Here is a 20,393-nt window from a genome sequence, read left to right on the forward strand (position 1 = left end):
CATCATATTTTGACTATATCATATTCTGACTAAAATAAATATCAGTACAGATCTAAAAGTGCTTGGTAATTGTAGAATGCATTATACATGACCCTGAAAAAAATTATCTTTAAGGGAAAGTATTTTTTTTTCTGTGAAATCAGACCTCTCTTTAGACTTCAAATATGGTATGCCAGCGGTTTCTTTTTTGTTACTGGCGGCCGCCTGCAAGGAAGCCATTGCCTTATATGGCCAAACTTCCGCTCGAAGTTAATGTGATTATTGTGCCGATAGTGGGCGCGTACCTGGAAGAAACTCAAACAATCACGAAACGCAGACGATGTTACAGTTTTTTAGCACACAGCAGGTCATTTAATATTTTAGCGGCAATTATATGTCCGTACTGATATGATCACGTTTGCTTGACACGTAAGAGCAAGTAGCACGTGCACAAACAGTGAAAGTAAAAAGCCACGGTGCAAAGCAGCCATGTTCATTATTTGTACAAAACCAATCGTTTTGCGGTATGTTCGACCACAAGGCCTGCTCTTTTCGAGGGATGGTAAACCGTGAATGGACCCTCCCAGTCAGGGGTGTATTTGTGTTAGTGAGGCGGGATGATAAGTGCGATGCAGATAGTAGTGTTTATAGCGCCGTATAGCCTCTAAGCGCAAGGCTGTGGACTGGCGCGCAGTACTCATATCATGCATAGGGAAACTATGATATTGATGCGATAACCACTATATTATATGACAGAGAATTAAAAATAATGTTGTAATGAAAGTCCCTTGAGTTCTTTCAATGCTCTCAATTATCTTTATTGGGTGTTTCATGCATAATAATTATTCCAAAATCAAACGCTTTTATCAATTTTCATCCTTTTAAAAATACAGTTTAAAACTAAAAACGGAAACAGAACTACTCATCCGCCCTCAGCGTATTTTTAAATGCTTTTCGTAAACAGGCACCACTCTGATATCTTGAACAGTTTTCAAATCGCGTTTTTTTTTTCTTCTGAAGTTTGGCCCAGGTGGGTAGGGCCTTAATAGACTACCGCTCATGCTAGAAGCAACCTGCGTATGATGCAGGTCCACGCGGGGATTCACGCACCGTTGGCTAAATGACTGTTACACGCTTAAGGCCTAGTATGTGTGAGACAAACAATGGTAAAATCATTACCATATCCGGAAGCTCTAAAGTAGCCATATTTTTAGAGGGTATAGAATGTGACGGCCGATTTGGGGGGGGGGGGGGGGGCAGGGATGAAATAAGGATCCAGTGTTCATAAACTAGTTTTTTTAGGCTCATCGGTTACAATAGCCCACCCTTTGAGTCACCTCTGGATCCACCCACACAATCCATTGAAACAAATACGTCCCTTTTAGCAGGGTAGTTTGGGAATAAAATAAAACTTTCAAAGTAGTAAATTCTTTTAGTTATTTGCCTACAGAAATTTTGTACAATGTGGCTGATCATTACCAGACAACTGCCAAAATCACGTCAATATTTGGAGACATGATATCCCGTAAACTAGTTGTGTTTAAATGATTTCTCCAATGGATCATGTACATTTGGACACGACCTCAAAAACTAAAAGCCACAAAGAAACAAAAAAAAAATCATACTATCCAATTCTAAGCGATGCGGATAGAAGGTAAAATATATGAGCATCCAATGTACAAAACACACTGATTGTTTGTATTTCAGAGTATGAAGTTGGCAGGTGCCAGAACATAACATGAATTTTACATGTATCTAGTCAGTAACATTCGCTCAAGGCCTTCTAACAAGTGTCATATCAATGATGACCCTACCACCCAAGACGTAGACATGCATGGATGATTGTCGTGGGAAGCACTGTTGGCAAAACACACTAAGTAATGAGGGGGTCTCCAACCAGTTGTGATCGTGTAGCCATCGACTAGGTGAAACCAGTAAGACGGAGATGGTGTCTTTATGAAGTAGTAGTCAATGAATATGTGTGAGTATTGTTTGCGAAAAAAATTTATTTTCACGGCACTGCTATACATTTTAAATCACAAACGGTTTATTCCCTGTAATTGGCGGCCGCCTGTATAAGAAGCCATTGACGTATGTGGCCGAGCCGCCCTTTTCCGTCCTCACGTTATCGTGTCCCGACAGTGGTCCTGTACCCGAAAAGAGAATCGACCAATCACGAAACAGGGCGATGTTACAGTGTCTTAACACACAGCTGATCTCGAAATAATTTCGCGAATAAATACACGAAATACACTGTTAACCATCTTCGAGTACGTGCAGGACTGTGGAGTTCGCCCGTGGTCGAATGGTCGAATGCACCGCAGAATGACTGGCTCTCTAGTCGTTGGCCTTGAGCAGTTCCTTGCGTGGTACGATCCCGCTCGCCAGAAGGTTGGTCCTGTGCCGGTACAGGCGCGCGGGAGTCTTGGGCAGGTGCGGGTAATCCGCCTGGTACTCGGGTATCGGTGACGTGGCGGGTACTGCTCTCTCGTCGCCGTCCTCCTCGAGGGCCTCGTAGGGCGAGGAAGCCCTCGAGCTGCCGTTGTCGTCCTCGACGGACCTAAGTGCCGCGAGCACGGCTTCGCAGTTGGGTATGCCCTTCAGACCCCGGATGGACCCGCCCTGCTCACCCGTGACGTCACGGAACAGGTCCCTGACGTGGAACCTCTCCGAGACTCTCTTCTTCCGCCGCTCGCTGCCTCCCGCCTCGGACTCGGAGGAGCTGTCCATCGTTCCGAGGGCGACCTCGCTGTCGGAGGCCACTGCCCCGTACTTCTTTCTCCTTGGGCGCGTGTTCCTCCACATGTCCCCCCGCGACACCTCCCACAGGCTCCCAGGACCTCGCTCCCTCCCCGACCCTTCCAAGGTCTGGAAGAACGACCTCGCTTGATGGAATCTCTCCTTGACCTTCCCGTATTCCTCCAGGGAAGGTTGCTTGGGCTGGTCGCGGCTCGAGTACAGCACCAGTCTCCCAATCCTCTTCTCATCAGCAACCATGTCCGCTCCACTTTGTGTTTCGCCTTTCTTTTCATCACCTTCTACACTACGCTTCATCGGCAATGTGAGGTCTTTTGATTGATGATTTACAGCAAAAGCTTTTGACTTAATGTTTTGGGAGGAGGAGGATTTCGGTCTTTCATTCCCATTTACAATAACACATGTATCCGCTTTAATTTGTATTTCTCTATGCTTATCATCACCTTCAATGCTAAGATCCTTCTGAAATGTAGAATTATTTCTTTGGGATGATTCACTGGATGACATAGTTCTCAATTTTAAGTTTTGTTTTGCAGATTCGGTGCACTGAACATCTGAAACAAAATCAATAATACACACATCAGTTGAGGCGCGATATTTTCGAAAGCATTTATTCGGCAGGAAAGTATAATAGAAGCACATACAGACTACATCTGCCTTATTTTGATGATAGGTCTACATTGCTTCTGAAACTGCCTGGATGACCCTAATAGGGAGAAACATCATGACCGAACAGTGTGCAACTCATTCCCATGAATGGGAGGCCTCTTGGCGCTCCCGAGGAGCGAAAAGAGAGGCCAAATGGAACAAACTCAACTGACGGGGATCTGTACTATCCGCGTTATATTATGTGCCAGGGTGGACTCCACAATCGCGTGCATACTTAATAAAATCGATGTCACGTGTTCATTGGCTGCTGAAACAGTTAACCTCCTCTCAGGGCCAGTCATGATCCATTAAATTTTTTTTATAAAAAATTAATTAATTTCGTATTTTATAGTTACATATAATATATTCAACACAATGCTTCGTAAACTGAAGACAAAAAAAATGTTGAATCATAATATTTATAAGGAATAAAAACCAAGGTTATAGAATGAACAGTATAATTATACTTGACAAAACTGAGTTTTTTTTGACGTAACGTCTAATAAATCGATGAACGCCGGCTGCACGCACGAAAAAGTGTCCCGTAACGCACATTGTCCCACTACGGATGTGTCCCATTACGCTCATTGTACGCAGGCGCCGCATCTATCTTCCACTCGATTGGAACAACCATCGATTTGACTTTTCAATCATGTTTTCGTTGTTTGAATGATTAATATTATGTAATTTAACGATCATCCACCGATTTTCAGCACAATCAATACGGTTATTTAAAAGTAATGTTGAGTTTTCAAATACTTTTTTTTGTACGAACAATGGTGTTTTACAGTTACATATAATAATTTAAATTACACCCGGGATCTTTTGCACAATGTTTTAAAAAATATTGTAACACATTATAAATAAGTTTGGTGTATTTGGGATGTGTATTTGCTATAAAATCGTATTATAAAAACGAAATAATATTATTCGCCTACGGTGCTGCCATCTACGGTGACGGACGCGAACCGAACGAATCGCGATATCTAACTGCCGCGGGTACCAGGCACTCGTTAATACATATTTTCCTTTGTTTATCGCGAGGGGCGTTATTATAATGAATTATAAATAAAATTTCGAGCCCGGGGCCACAATTACATATCATTTTGAGCACTGGAAGACATAAAAACTTAAAATATTGTCGACGAATTTTAATCTGTGGTTTTGATTGCTTATTACACAACAATTTTAAAAATCTGATTAGGCCTACTAGTATAATTTCAAATATTTATTCTTTTATTATTCAAATAAGTAGCATCTGTCGGCGAGTGAAGTAATAATAGGTTATGTTAGATATTTTATTACAGTTTATTTATATGAAAACTTGTTCATAATTATTATATTTAAACGAAAAGTTAATGTGTTTTTCATTGCTTATTACAACAACAATTTCGGCAATAAAGGTTAAATATTCTTGCATTTTAAAAATCTGATCACTAGTATAATTTCAAGTATTTATTCTTTTATTAAGTATTAAAAAAAAGTAGCATCTGTCGGCGAGTGCAGTAATAATAGGTTATGTTACAATTGACTAAAAAAATATGGCGATTCATATAATTTATGATAGATATTTGATTACAGTTTATTTATACGAAAACTTGTTCATAATTATATTTAAACTTTATAGCTAAACGCCAGTTTTTAAAATTAATTAGAAGTCATCTACACGTGAACTGTTTCGTCGACTGCTTATAAAGTGAAGTGAAAAGTTAATGTGGTTTTGATTGCTTATTACAACAAAAATTTCGGCAATAAAGGTTAATTATTCTTGCATTTTAAAAAATCTGATTACTATAGTATAATTTCAAGTATTTATTCTTTAATTATTAAAATCAAAATGATTCAATTTTATTCATAAAAGTATGCAATCATTTCATCAATGTTTTGTTATGACATCACGTTAAACTATCGTCCATAAACCGACTTTACAGACAACCAATTTTTTTAAAAATTTTATTACATATGATACACTCATTAGCTGTTAGGTGAAGTAAACACTGAAAAATTTATATCGTGTAGAAAGTTAAGAAACCAAAAATGATGAAGGTGGAGTGAGAAGGAATAAAGCTCTAACTTAGCACGAACAAATTCATGTTATTATGCAGAGAGAGGGTGACATTCTACATTCAATTATAATTTGGTACAAAAGTAGACAAAAAAATTCGGAGAACAGATGGCTCACAATGCCTTCACTTTCTTCTGAATTTACTCACATTTTATGAATAGCAAAACTCGCTTTAATTTCTGGCGCGTGTATAATCAAGTCCACGTCACGTGTTCAATGGCTGCTTTCACAGTTCACCTCCTCGGCAGGTCGATAATGATTCGTCAAGATGTTTCTTTAAGCTTTTGTCATTGGTTTATAGTCCTCTAAGTCATACAAAACAAATCGTGTCCCAAACAGGACTGTCTTTGAACTGTATCGCCACTGACAATCTGGACTGACAAAAAACAATAAGGTGAATTTCATGGCAAGTCCTTGGCATCGCTGTGTGGAAAGGAAATCTTTGACATTTATGGAAACATGGTCGAAAAATATTTTAAGATATGGAAATACCACTGTTTAAAATTAATTTGTATAAATGTTTTTACAGTACAATGGCAAGAATTACTTATCTTTTCGAAAACGCTTCCTAAAAGACACACGAATTTGCACTAATTGTGAGTCTTAAGGTGAAGGATATCTAAGATCAGTGTAGGCTCTGAACCACTCTAGCACCTAATCGGTGCTCATACATTTGAGTAATGGAGGGTTGTATCAGGGACTGGACATAAGCGTGAAATGGTAGTTATCATGAACACCGAGAACCCAATGGTTTTGATGTTGAACCCAGCTGCGGGACGAATGTGCGGATTATTGAACTGTGGCCTTTCACCGAATAAATTTAAGGAATTTTAAAGTCACTAAAAATTTTCTGGGGAGCAGGATTATAAAAAAAAGAGTGAGACTGGATCTGAATTCGATCCTATGAACACTGGTTTTCTGCAAAAAATTCTTTTAATTGATAACACATTCTAGATAAAAAAAAAGTACGACCATTGTAAAGAAATCCTACAGTCTCAGAAAATATTTTATCACAACACTGCCCTTCAAAGAACTGTGGGTTTATGCATAATTTGCGATTGTAATACTGTATATTTGACAAGTGCTAGAATACCTCGAGGCAATCATAATAATTTAGCCATCGGCCGTGCGAAACCCTGTGTGGATAAGTGAAAGATGAAGATGGCGTCTAACACAAGCGGCAGCCATGAACAATTTTCCATCTGTCGAGTATAACCAGAACTGCAGAGTCTAGCCTGGACCGAAAAAAAATGGTGCTTATTGCTACTGATGAAAAATACTTAATTATGGTACTTACCAAATGAGTCATTCAATATTCCAACGATGCAATTCTCTGTGTTGTTAAATAGACTTGCTTGTGGTTGCTGAAGTGATACATCAATATTTGAAGACATATTCCCCGTCTGTGTGACATTCTGACATATGATTTTGTTTTTTTTCTGGTCCATAGCAAAGCAAAGTAATGATGGTCTTTCGTGGGTTGTCTCATCGATACAGCTTTGGAAGAACGATTGCGCATTTACTTTCTGCTTTTCTTTGATAAGCTCTATTCTCCTTGCTAATGATTTGCTGTTCAAACCAATGTTTCGGTTTGGAGGTGTGGTGCGCATTTTATCCTTCCGCCGAATATCGACTGTTGATGAAACTGTACTTCTGTGGTAAAGGAGATCTTCCCAAAATGTTTTCCAGTGCGATACAGTGTTCTTGTTATCCAGGATACTTCCTGAAAAATAATCTGAAACTTTCCATCCTGTTTCGACACTACTTTGGTTGGAATTGTTGCCCTGTGTTCTGTTTTCAAATAAACGTCTCCATCGGCTAACAATTCCAGGAACCAATATCGACGGGTGCTTCCTTGTACGATGTTTTACATTCATATTTTCTTGTAACGACTTCCCCAGTCTTTTTATTTTTGGGCTGATTGACTCTATTTGTTTGCAAGGACACATTAATTTTGCTGTTATTGCATGTTCACTTTTGTAACCATCTGGATGACACAATTTTTCGAGAAGTTTTTGTGTTTTGGTATATTCACTGCCAATTAGAAAATTAGCAAATGGTTTACTTTCATTTGAATTTATATTGCTTGGTTCATCCGCATAAGGTTTTATCTCCACAAAATTAAATGTAGAATATGTGTTTTGTTCCTGAAGAAGTGGATTAGGCTTTTCATCTGCTTTCACAATATTTTCAATTGCAGAAAAGTCTTCTGAAGATTTATGCAAAGTACTTGTGAAGTTGTTATTTTCTTTGCGTAAAAAATATGCTGGTGTTTCTTTGTTTAAGCCATATTTGGTGCTTTGTGTATATTTATTCTCTTTATTTACAAAGTTGCAGTAATTGGAAATAGTATCCGATTCTTTTAATGATACATGGTTACTACCAACAGCAAACACGATCTCGCTTCTTTCAGTATTCGAATGATGGTGATCTGTAGCATATATTGTACTGTGTGCACTAGAAGTGTTTGTTAACGAGCCATTCAAAGTTACATTTTCTACCTGGAATTTGCTACTAGACGATACACATGCACCCCATTTGTCTACTGTTTTGCGACAAATTAACTCAATTTTTGGGCATTCTTCTTCTTTTGTGAATTCTTTGTTAACACGAACAGATTCCCCACTCTCACTATCTGCAATAATTGATTTGTTATGTTGTGTATTTTCAACATGATTTTTGTCTTGGTCAACTGTTTTATCCTTATGCATAAAAATTTTTTGCTTCATCGAAAACTGACCAATCCCACCATCTATATCACTAGAATTCTCAGGCTGGATTTTTTCTTGATTACCATAAACAACTAATGAATGGCTGGTGACACTGGACAAAGCATCTTGCCTCCGAAGCCTAGAACTGAAGGTATCAGTCTCTTCAGTAATTGATGTCATATGGGTCATGTTGGAGTTATATCGAGAGTACTGCCTGGAAGAAGGCATTGTTGTCTGCGGTCTTTTCGAAGCATATGATGAGTTATGGCTCAGCCGTTTGTTCTCTTCGGCATCACGGATGCCCCAAATCTCGAGTTCAGCTGGTCCCATCCAGCCGTCGATGTTGGCATTTGAACAACTGCTTTCTCCATATCGGTACCGCTTTTGGGAACTGCTCACACTTCGAGTCTCGTCTTCTGAACTCTGCTGCAAGGATCCCCGTACATCATCTAGGCTGACATAGTCAGAGTCCCCTGCTCCATAGCTCAAGTTGTCATAGTCGTCTTCTTGAAAATCATAGTTGACAGGCGAATCTTGAACTTCAATATCTAGTGGGCGATTTTCATGCATCTCTCCGAAGTCATGTACAGCAACACATATGTTATCTGGAGAGTTATTTGCATTATAATGAGAGTGTGACGAATTACTTCCACTGCTTTTTAAGTCAATTGGACTGTACCGAAGTTTCTGAAGTCCTTCTTCTAGTTTCTTCAATGCTTCTTCTAAATTTGGAGCTGAAATTATAGGATCAAAATCCACCACTGCATCATTTATTTTTTGGAATGGATCATCACATTTGTTTTCAGAAATTGATTGTAAATTTAAATCACTCTTTGAGATGCTTTTAACAGTAATCGCACAGTGGTCTGGGTGTAATTTATTGGTAGTAGTTTGTTTATACATGTTACTTAAATCTTGACTTGCATGTGCTGTACTACTGATTGTAACACTATTCACTTTATTTATGCAACTAGCACTGCAAGATGCATTAGCAATTTGATTGTTACCTTTAGGTTTCAAGTCATGCCACATTAATTTATCAGAACCCCTTAAATTATTTTCTGTAATGTTTTTATGGCACAATAACCCATGTATTTTGTCTTTGCCCATAGAACAGTAAGATGAGGAATCCATACCATACTTATGCGATTCTGCATGAACATTATTTACAGGAACAGTTGATTGCTCTGAAGAACATTTATCAGAGTTTTTTATGTTTATATTATCCTCATTTAATGGTTCACAGAAATTATTCCCTTTCCTTATTAACTCATCTTGGTCAATGTTTTCAATATTCTTTGTCACTGTGGTAATCAAAGAGCTTTTCGGCTCATATTTTGAACTTGTAACTCTTTTTGACATTGTTCCACATTTTATATTACTTATTTGATTAGACCCATCGCAGTAAAAGACTGCTAGAGTTCTAAAATCTTCATATTTAGGTGACAGAAAACTTCCATCCTTCATGTTGCACAACAGTTCTTCGTCTTCTTCTAAAATTGTTGGTACTAGTCTGGCATAAAATTTGAAAGAGTTATCACCACAATCTCCACAATTATTAAAATCATCATTTTTTGACACACACATATTATTTGTATACTCGTGTGCACATGATGCTGCTTCATTGTTTGCTTTTGATGCATGATTGCTTTCCTTCATGCAGCTGTGTTCGTCTCCTGTATGCAAGGACTCTTCAATTATAGAAATGTTGTTGTCCTTCTGCTGCAGAGACGATTCAAAAACACACCCGTTGTTTACTACAGAGACACAGCTTCTGTTGTATCCATCAACGTGCATGTTATCATGACATTTATGAACTTCGTCACTGGATGCCTGACACTCTCTTTGCAGAGGGAAGTACACTGGAGTTGCCACGATTCTTTCAACCGCGACTTTGATCTTCTCCATAAAATCGTCACGTATCCTAATCGGGCGACCGTCTAGAATCTTCTCGGCCATCTTGAGGATCTCTAGGCTCCTCTGTCTTGAAGCGTTCCTCAGAACGAAGTTGCAGAGGTTTATTACGTGTCGGCAACGATCTCGGAAGAGCCGCGCACCCCGAAGCTTAATATCATTTCGGCCCAGAGAAGTCGAAGAGGGTTCCTCGAGAAGCTTGGTCATGCTGTCTTGTGTGGATTCAGATAATATTTCCGGTGATGCACCTTCTGGCGATGTGTTCTCTTGCCTTGTAGCCCTGTATAGCGCCTCGATAGAGCACACCCTCTCAAGTTTACCATCTTCTGTGAGCAGCATCTTCTCCCCCACGAAATCCACGACCCTAAGGAGTACGCGAATCCTCCTCCTGCTGACTTTCTTCTCGTCATCCTCGTCCTCCGAGGAACTTCTCCAAGGCGTTGTCTTACCATTGTGCTCTGGTTTCTCGACGTGGACGCTGAATGGCGACCCGACCACGTGAGCACCATCCTGCGTGACCCTCAGCTCGTGGTGCCCGCAGCTCCTGGGTGTGAATGTGACCCGCACGTGGCCACTGCCGATGCGGTACTGCACTGGGATGGAGTTCCGGCAGGATGGAGAAGACCCGGTGGAGGTTGAGCCCGGGCGAGAAGCAGCGCCTGGGCGGAGTGGCACCGTGGCGGATCCAAAATCCCCGGATGGCCCTTGGACCGTGACGCCTAACTCCGATGGGATCCTCGGGTGCCTGGGGTAGATGTAGAATGTGGCCCTGCGGCCCTGCACGCCCGCCACCAGCCCCATGCCCTTCGCGATGCAGCCAGTGGGGCACTGTGGCTCTGGGGGACTCTGTCCCGTAGACCGGCCGTTGGGATGTTCTGAAGACTTCAACCACAAGGGGTAGTCCCGACACAGTGTGAGCTTCTCCTGTTTTAGGTCTTTCTCGGAGAGAGTCTGAAAAAAGATTTCACATCAATTCAATTAACTGCAATGAGAAAGAAAATGTTTTGAAGGTTTACAGTAACTTCTAACTGAGGGATTTATGGATATATATATTTTTTCCAGGCCCTAATATTGCAGTAATGGCTAGTTGTATCAAATATTGCTGTATAAAAAACAGTTAAGTACTACTCTTAGGAGGTATATTAACTTTAGAAGGAAGAAATATATTCATATAAAGGTCATTAGTAGTATATGAATGTTCCTCCGGAAACAGGATGCAGGTTGTGGAGCTGTGTGTCCGATCCGCCATCTTGGATTGTGACGTCACGGCGGCCATCTTGGATGAGTGTAACGGGACACAGCGTAACGGGACAAAACGTAACGGGATAAAACGTAACGGGACACAGTGTAACGGGACAAGTAGATCACGGCGGCCATCTTGAATCCGCCATTTTGGATGACGTCATTTTGTTTTCTCGAACATTCCAGCATTTTGTTTTCCGCCATTTTGAATTAGGACGTCACCGTTGCAATTTCCGTTACGCCCACCATCTTTAACTTTTTTATTTATTATCCGATTTTAATGAAAAAAATTTTTAAATTTATAAAAAAATTCAATCAATAAAATTTTAATATTTTTTTTTTTTTTTAAAAAACATACTTTTTAGACACGGAGTTCGGAGTCCTCGGTTCGAACCCGACAAGATAAAAAATTAAAAATGGCGACAGGCTCTTTCCCTCGTGGTGGATGCTGGCAGACTGACCCCCACCACTTTTTACCATGCTTATATATCATCAGGTAGTATGACGTCATGTCCGCCATCTTGAAAATCTTAATTTTAATGCTAGAGATTCGGGAAAATATTTAAAAATCATTAAAAAAATTAACTAATATAATTAAATAATAAAAAATCCTTAAAACCACTGTTGCACTTTTTCGTGATGGCCACCATCTTGAAATCACCCGCTGGAGGTCACCATCTTGTTTTCGTCCACTAGAGTGTGCTGATACCATGTTGGTATAATTATCTGGTCACCATACCTTTGTCCTCAACTGTTGACATTGAACTTTAACCTTGACCTTGAACTTTGACCTTGACCTTGAACTTTGACCTTGACCTTGAACTTTGAACTTGACCTTGAAATTTGACCTTGACCTTGAAATTTGACCTTGACCTTGACGACCCTTATGGATCCGAAATTTTATGTTCAGTACATGCTACCAGGAGCTACCACCTGCTGGAGAACGCCATATTGTGTGTGTGTACTTGTATTATAGAGTACATTACCATCTGGTTAATTTTATTCTAACCCGCTACAGTGCAGTAATCATTTATTATGGAGGTGCCCCCCACCATCTTGAAATTCGGCCGCCATCTTGAAATCATGTAATAATGTAGCTAGAAAAGTGGGAAAAAATCTAAAATTCATTAAATAAATTTGTAATCCATATAATGATTGATTGGATCGACTAAGGTCCTTGGGTCGATCCCTGACCGATACAAAACAACTTTAATTAAAAAAATACTAAAAAAGTGTTAGGTTTGAGATAATAAAAACACAAGTTCTTTTAAAAAAAAATTTTATTACATAAATTAAATACACTACTACAAGTACAAAAAAAAACACTGTCAAATTACCAAAGCCTTTTGGATTCCACGATTCAAACAGTCTTCATATTGTACGGACTAAGCCTTTTACATGACTTTAAATGTCTATCCGATCCATTCATCACCACAGCAAGAGACGGACTGAAGTTCATAGCACTTATATAGTCTCATTAGCCGGTACAACACATGAGTCAAATCAATAACCATGTTCATTATACGTCTCGGAGCATTTTTTATAATGTCGATGTAAGCTATCGAGACGTGAAATTAGTTTATTGCACTTATTGCACTGAAATTGTATTCTTTGAACATTATTAGAACAACCGCTTCTTTCATGTCTGCGAGCATTTGAGGTGATAGTAAATGATGCACCACAGTATTTGCATTGATGCGAAGTACGCTCTTCAATAATTGAAGTATTCAAAGCTGATGAAACTTCAGCTGATAGTGGAACAGCACATATCGAAGTCTCCTCCAGTGTTGTCAGAGGCGATGCCAACGGGATCTGCTCCAACATCGTCGGCGCCGATGTCATGGTTCCCGTAGTCGTTGGTACATCCTCCATCGAGTACGACGTTAAAGTCGGTAAATATGCCATCGAAGTCTCAAGAACAGCCAATTACACGTCTTATGCACCAGAAGAAACAAACTAGGTGATCCGTACACCGTCGACGGCAGTAACAAACTGAGCGTACTGCTGTCTAGGACTCGTTTATATACATAACCCGTTTTCAATAATACGCTAGTCAAATCAAGAACAATTTACTAAAATTCTAGAGTCATAACAACATTAAAAAAATAGAAGCACCAGCAAAAAAAAAAAAAGCTGCACATTTGGAAGCACCGAAAACGAAAAGGCAGCACATTTGGAAGCACCGAAAACGAAAAGGCAGCACATTTGGAAGCACCGACAACGAAAAGACAGCACTTTTGGCAGCACCGACTACGAAAAGGCAGCACATTTGGAAGCACCGACAACGAAAAGGCAGCACCGACAACGAAAATACAGCACATTTGGAAGCACCGACTACGAAAAGGCAGCACATTTGGAAGCACCGACAACGAAAAGGCAGCACATTTGGAAGCACCAACAACGAAAAGGCAGCACATTTGGAAGCACCGACAACGCAAAGGCAGCACATTTGGAAGCACCGACTACGAAAAGGCAGCACATTTGGAAGCACCGACAAAGCAAAGGCAGCACATATGGAAGCACCGAAAACGAAAAGACAGCACATTTGGAAGCACCGACAACGAAAAGGCAGCACAATTGGCAGCAAAGACAACGAAAAGGCAGCACATTTGGAAGCACCGACTACAAAAGGCAGCACATTTGACAGCACCAACAACGAAAAGGCAGCACATTTGGAAGCACCGACTTTAAAAGGCAGCACATTTGGAGGCACCGTCATCGAAAAGGCAGCACATTTGAGAGCACCGACAACGAAAAGGCAGCACATTCGGCAGCACCGACAACGAAAAGGCAGCACATTTGGAAGCACCGACTACGAAAAGACAGCACATTTGGCAGCACCGACAACGAAAAGGCAGCACATTTGGAAGCACCGACAACGAAAAGGCAGCACATTTGGCAGCACCGACAACGAAAAGGCAGCACATTTGAAATCACCGACAACGAAAAGGCACCACATTTGGAAGCACCATCTTCGAAAAGTCAGAACTTTTGGAAGCTCCATCAACAAAAAAAAAAAAAAAAGCAAAAAGGAAGCACAAGTTACGAGATCTAAGTCTTAGTTAGAAATCAGAATAAAAGAAATAAAAACATTATATTTTTATAATTTAAATGATTTATTTTATTGCTTTACATTATACAAATGCAAGTAAAACAAGCCATTATTGTATGTAGCCAGCATTCCTCAGTTCCTTGAGTATGAAGGATATTTATTTGATGCACGAATAGTTTCCTGCACAAAGCGAACCATGTAGAAGTCTTAGCCGGTCAACCAATATGTTTGGACCTTTCCATGATGTGTAATCATTCTCTTCTACCTCCATCTTCCTTGCACCTTTATAATAAATATTATGATCTCTGGTGTCTTCCGTTTTACCACCAACATCAGGGTAACTTTCATGTTTGAGACGGCGATCATCGCAAGCTTGATCAGATTTATTTAATATATCACGTCGTTTCCACCGTTTCGGTCTCAGGACACTGCCACATTCTTCGATCTTGGCAGATTTAGGTGCTTCATCATAGTCTATGTCTTTGACAACAGCCTCAGAGTCACTGAAACAATCACCGTAGAAGGAATCGTCTTCACCCAATTTACCGTAATAATTCGATGTTGATGATGTTGAAGTGTCTTCATCGTCTTCATGCTTCCTTTTTAGGAGTCCATCATTTTTACAAAGTAGGAAAGATCTACTTGAATTCGGCTGGAATATATTCTCACTTTTCACGTTAAGGATTCTTCCATTGTCTTCATTCTTCCGTAAATCATCAACCTCCTTCAGTTTAAGTTCTTTGTCGAGATCGGAAGAGCCAAGAAAATTATTGTCGTAATGCAGATCACTCTTCTTTAGGCTAGTAGATTCATCGTTGTCCTCTAGCTTGTACGCAGGCTTGGCGCTACAAGTTCTGACATGTCTTTTTAGGCTCTCTCTCCGCGTAAACGACTTGCTACATCGAACACAACTTATCATATTGCGCAGTGGATTTTTAACACAGTCATTCTTCTCGTGTTGTCTTTTATTCTTTCTCAAGATAAACACTTTACTGCAAAACTTACACCTATGTTCTTTCGATACAGCGTCAGATCCCAAATTGGAATTCATATTAGTTACTGAGACTAATGCCAGATACCAATTGAATGTTTTAAATTAGATCCAATACTTAAATAGAAATTTTTTCATATTTCATCAGCGAGAATTAATACATCTCATGCAAAAGTACTTTATGCATGTAGTTCTGCTTTTCAACAACAGATGTCGCCACATGTTGCTTTCAGGTAAATTACATTTAGTTCTTTTATGCGGGATGCGGGATGCTCACCAACGTTCGCAAAAGAAGGATGGCTTCGCTAGACTCCAAGGAAAAGGAAGTTCGTCTTGCATGTTGGTGCTCCACAGATGTCTCATGGCGTAATATTAATTTCACTGAGTAATGATATTTGTTAATTCCACCTGATAAAAATATTGCAAGTTTTGATTTAGTAGCAGAAATTATCGAATTAAATGTAACTCCAAATAAAATGACATGTCTCATTAGACCAAAAAAAAAAAAAATCCATGCAGAGAGCGGTTTCTCAAAATAGTCAGAAACACTTGAAGAAACCACAGGAATGATTGCAAGAACACGGGAAAAACCATCAAAATATTGACAAGAATAATCAGGAGCACACGGAGAAAACCATCATAATATTGGCAAGAATAATCAGGAGCACACGGAGAAAACCATCATAATATTGGCAAGAATAATCAGGAGCAAATGGAGAAAACCATCATAATATTGACCAGATTAATCAGAAGTACTCGGAGAAAACCACCTCATGTTTTCTTTGATATCATAAAATTACAGGAAAAAATATTTAAAAATAAAAAAAAAATTATTAAAAAAAATTAAAATTTTAAGAAAAATAAATAAATAAATAAATATAAAAAAATAAAAAATAAAATGCATAAATTTCTGGCTTGTACAAGAACCCTATCTTTGCTCAACAATGATAAGTTTACAAGCTAGCAGAAACTGTTTATGCATTTTTTATTTTTTTTATTTATTTTTTTTATTTTTAAATATTTTACCTGTAATTTTATGATATCAAAGAAAACATGAGGTGGTTTTCTCCGAGTACTTCTGATTAATCTGGTCAATATTATGATGGTTTTCTCCGTGTGCTCCTGATTATTCTTGCCAATATTATGATGGTTTTCTCCGTGTGCTCCTGATTATTCTTGCCAATATTATGATGGTTTTCTCCGTGTGCTCCTGATTATTCTTGTCAATATTTTGATGGTTTTTCCCGTGTTCTTGCAATCATTCCTGTGGTTTCTTCAAGTGTTTCTGACTATTTTGAGAAACCGCTCTCTGCATGGATTTTTTTTTTGGTCTAATGAGACATGTCATTTTATATGGAGTTACATTTAATTCGATAATTTCTGCTACTAAATCAAAACTTGCAATATTTTTATCAGGTGGAATTAACAAATATCATTACTCAGTGAAATTAATATTACGCCATGAGACATCTGTGGAGCACCAACATGCAAGACGAACTTCCTTTTCCTTGGAGTCTAGCGAAGCCATCCTTCTTTTGCGAACGTTGGTGAGCATCCCGCATCCCGCATAAAAGAACTAAATGTAATTTACCTGCAAGCAACATGTGGCGACATCTGTTGAAAAGCAGAACTACATGCATAAAGTACTTTTGCATGAGATGTATTAATTCTCGCTGATGAAATATGAAAAAATTTCTATTTAAGTATTGGATCTAATTTAAAACATTCAATTAGTATCTGGCATTAGTCTCAGTAACTAATATGAATTCCGATTTGGGATCTGACGCTGTAAAGAAAGAACATAGGTGTAAGTTTTGCAGTAAAGAGTTTATCTTGAGAAAGAATAAAGGACAACACGAGAAGAATGACTGTGTTAAAAATCCACTGCGCAATATGATAAGTTGTGTTCGATGTAGCAAGTCGTTTACGCGGAGAGAGAGCCTAAAAAGACATGTCAGAACTTGTAGCGCCAAGCCTGCGTACAAGCTAGAGGACAACAATGAATCTACTAGCCTAAGGAAGAGTGATCTGCATTACGACAATAATTTTCTTGGCTCTTCCGATCTCGACAAAGAACTTAAATTGAAGGAGGTTGATGATTTACGGAAGAATGAAGACAATGGAAGAATCCTTAACGTGAAAAGTGAGAATATATTCCAGCCGAATTCAAGTAGATCTTTCCTACTCTGTAAAAATGATGGACTCCTAAAAAGGAAGCATGAAGACGATGAAGACACTTCAACATCATCAACATCGAATTATTACGGTAAATTGGGTGAAGACGATTCCTTCTACGGTGATTGTTACAGTGACTCTGAGGCTGTTGACAAAGACATAGACTATGATGAAGCACCTAAAGCTGCCAAGATCGAAGAATGTGGCGGTGTCCTGAGACCGAAACGGTGGAAACGACGTGATATAATAAATAAATCTGATCAAGCTTGCGATGATCACCGTCTCAAACATGAAAGTTACCCTGATGTTGATGGTAAAACGGAAGACACCAGAGATCATAATATTTATTATAAAGGTGCAAGGAAGATGGAGGTAGAAGAGAATGATTACACATCATGGAAAGGTCCAAACATATTGGTTGACCGGCTAAGACTTCTACATGGTTCGCTTTGTGCAGGAAACTATTCGTGCATCAAATAAATATCCTTCATACTCAAGGAACTGAGGAATGCTGGCTACATACAATAATGGCTTGATTTACTTGCATTTGTATAATGTAAAGCAATAAAATAAATAATTTAAATTATAAGAATTTAATGTTTTTATTTCTTTTATTCTGATTTCTAACTAAGACTTAGATCTCGTAACTTGTGCTTCCTTTTTGCTTTTTTTTTTTTTTTTTGTTGATGGAGTTTTCAAATGTTCTGCATTTTTGATGATGGTGCTTCCAAATGTGGTGCCTTTTCGTTGTCGGTGCTTTCAAATGTGCTGCCTTTTCGTTGTCGGTGCTTCCAAATGTGCTGTCTTTTCGTAGTCGGTGCTTCCAAATGTGCTGCCTTTTCGATGACGGTGCTTCCAAATGTGCTGCCGTTTCGATGACGGTGCTTCCAAATGTGCTGCCTTTTCGTAGTCGGTGCTTCCAAATGTGCTGCCATTTCTTTGTCGGTGCTTCCAAATGTGCTGCCTTCGTAGTCGGTGCTTCCAAATGTGCTGCCTTTTCGTTGTCGGTGCTGTCAAATGTGCTGCCTTTTGTAGTCGGTGCTTCCAAATGTGCTGCGTTTTCGTTGTCGGTGCTGCCAAATGTGCTGCCTTTTCGTTGTCGGTGCTTCCAAATGTGTTGTCTTTTCGTTTTCGGTGCTTCCAAATGTGCTGCCTTTTCGTATTCGGTGCTTCCAAATGTGCTGCCTTTTCGTTGTCGGTGCTTCCAAATGTGCTGCCTTTTCGTAGTCGGTGCTTCCAAATGTGTTGCCTTTTCGTTGTCGGTGCTTCCAAATGTGCTGCCTTTGCGTTGTTGGTGCTTCCAAATGTGCTGCCTTTTCGTTTTCGGTGCTTCCAAATGTGCAGCTTTTTTTTTTTTGCTGGTGCTTCTATTTTTTAAATGTTGTTATGACTCTAGAATTTTAGTAAATTGTTCTTGATTTGACTAGCGTATTATTGAAAACGGGTTATGTATATAAACGAGTCCTAGACAGCAGTACGCTCAGTTTGTTACTGCCGTCGACGGTGTACGGATCACCTAGTTTGTTTCTTCTGGTGCATAAGACGTGTAATTGGCTGTTCTTGAGACTTCGATGGCATATTTACCGACTTTAACGTCGTACTCGATGGAGGATGTACCAACGACTACGGGAACCATGACATCGGCGCCGACGATGTTGGAGCAGATCCCGTTGGCAACGCCTCTGACAACACTGGAGGAGCCTTAGATATGTGCTGTTCCACTATCAGCTGAAGTTTCATCAGCATTGAATACTTCAATTAATGAAGAGCGTACTTCGCATCAGTGCAAATACTGTGGTGCATCATTTACTATCACCTCAAATGCTCGCAGACATGAAAGAAGCGGTTGTTCTAATAATGTACAAAGAATACAATTTCAGTGCAATAAGTGCAATAAACTAATTTCACGTCTCGATAGCTTACATCGACATTATAAAAAATGCTCCGAGACGTATAATTAACATGGTTATTGATTTGACTCATGTGTTGTACCAGCTAATGAGACTATATAAGTGCTATGAACTTCAGTCCGTCTCTGGCTGTGGTGATGAACGGATCGGATAGACATTTAAAGTCATGTAAAAGGCTTAGTCCGTACAATAAGAAGACTGTTTGAATCGTGGAATCCGAAAGGCTTTGGTAATTTGACAGTGTTTTTTTTTGTACTTGTAGTAGTGTATTGAATTTATGTAATAAATTTTTTTTTAAAAGAACTTGTGGTGTTTTTATTATCTCAAACCTAACACTTTTTTAGTATTTTTTAATTAAAGTTGTTTTGTATCGGTCAGGGATCGAACCAAGGACCTTAGTCGATCCAATCAATCATTATATGGATTACAAATTTATTTAATGAATTTTGGATTTTTTCCCGCTTTTCTAGCTACATTATTACATGATTTCAATATGGCGGCCGAATTTTAAGATGGCGGGGGGCACCTCCATAATAAATGATTACTGCACTGTAGCGGGTTAGAATAAAATTATCCAGATGGAAATGTACTCTATAATACAAGTACACACACACAATATGGCATACTTCAGCAGGTGGTAGCTCCTGGTAGCATGTACTGAACATAAAATGTCGGATCCATGAGGGTCGTTAAGGTCAAGGTCAAATTTCAAGGTCAAGGTCAAGTTTCAAGGTAAGGTCAAAGTTCAAGGTCAAAGTTCAAGGTCAAGGTTAAATTTCAAGGTCAAGGTAAAGTTCAAGGTTAAGGTCAAAGTTCAAGGTCAAGATTAAAGTTCAATGTCAACAGTTGAGGACAAAGGTATGGTGACCAGATAATTATACCAATATGGTATCAGCACACTCTAGCGGACGAAAACAAGATGGTGACCTCCAGCGGGTGATTTCAAGAT

The 20,393-nt window shown here is 39.2% G+C and overlaps 1 protein-coding gene across 1 annotated transcript in view; it reads right to left on the reverse strand.

Moving 5' to 3' along the window:
* Window positions 1-986: 986 nt before the first annotated feature.
* The window catches only part of LOC134527553 (uncharacterized), a 42,424-nt gene continuing 23,017 nt past the window's right edge, over window positions 987-20,393 (reverse strand). The window contains exons 3-5 of the mRNA XM_063360335.1: window positions 10,218-11,025; window positions 6,747-8,708; window positions 987-3,290 (exon numbers count right to left, since the gene is read on the reverse strand). Of these exons, the coding sequence (XP_063216405.1) occupies window positions 2,317-3,290; window positions 6,747-8,708; window positions 10,218-11,025 (3,744 nt within the window). The 3' untranslated portion in view covers window positions 987-2,316. The remainder of the gene's footprint in view (window positions 3,291-6,746; window positions 8,709-10,217; window positions 11,026-20,393) is intronic.

The sequence above is a fragment of the Bacillus rossius genome, chromosome 1, assembly GCF_032445375.1.
Source record: "Bacillus rossius redtenbacheri isolate Brsri chromosome 1, Brsri_v3, whole genome shotgun sequence".
In the NCBI taxonomy this organism is placed as follows: Eukaryota; Metazoa; Arthropoda; class Insecta; order Phasmatodea; family Bacillidae; genus Bacillus; species Bacillus rossius.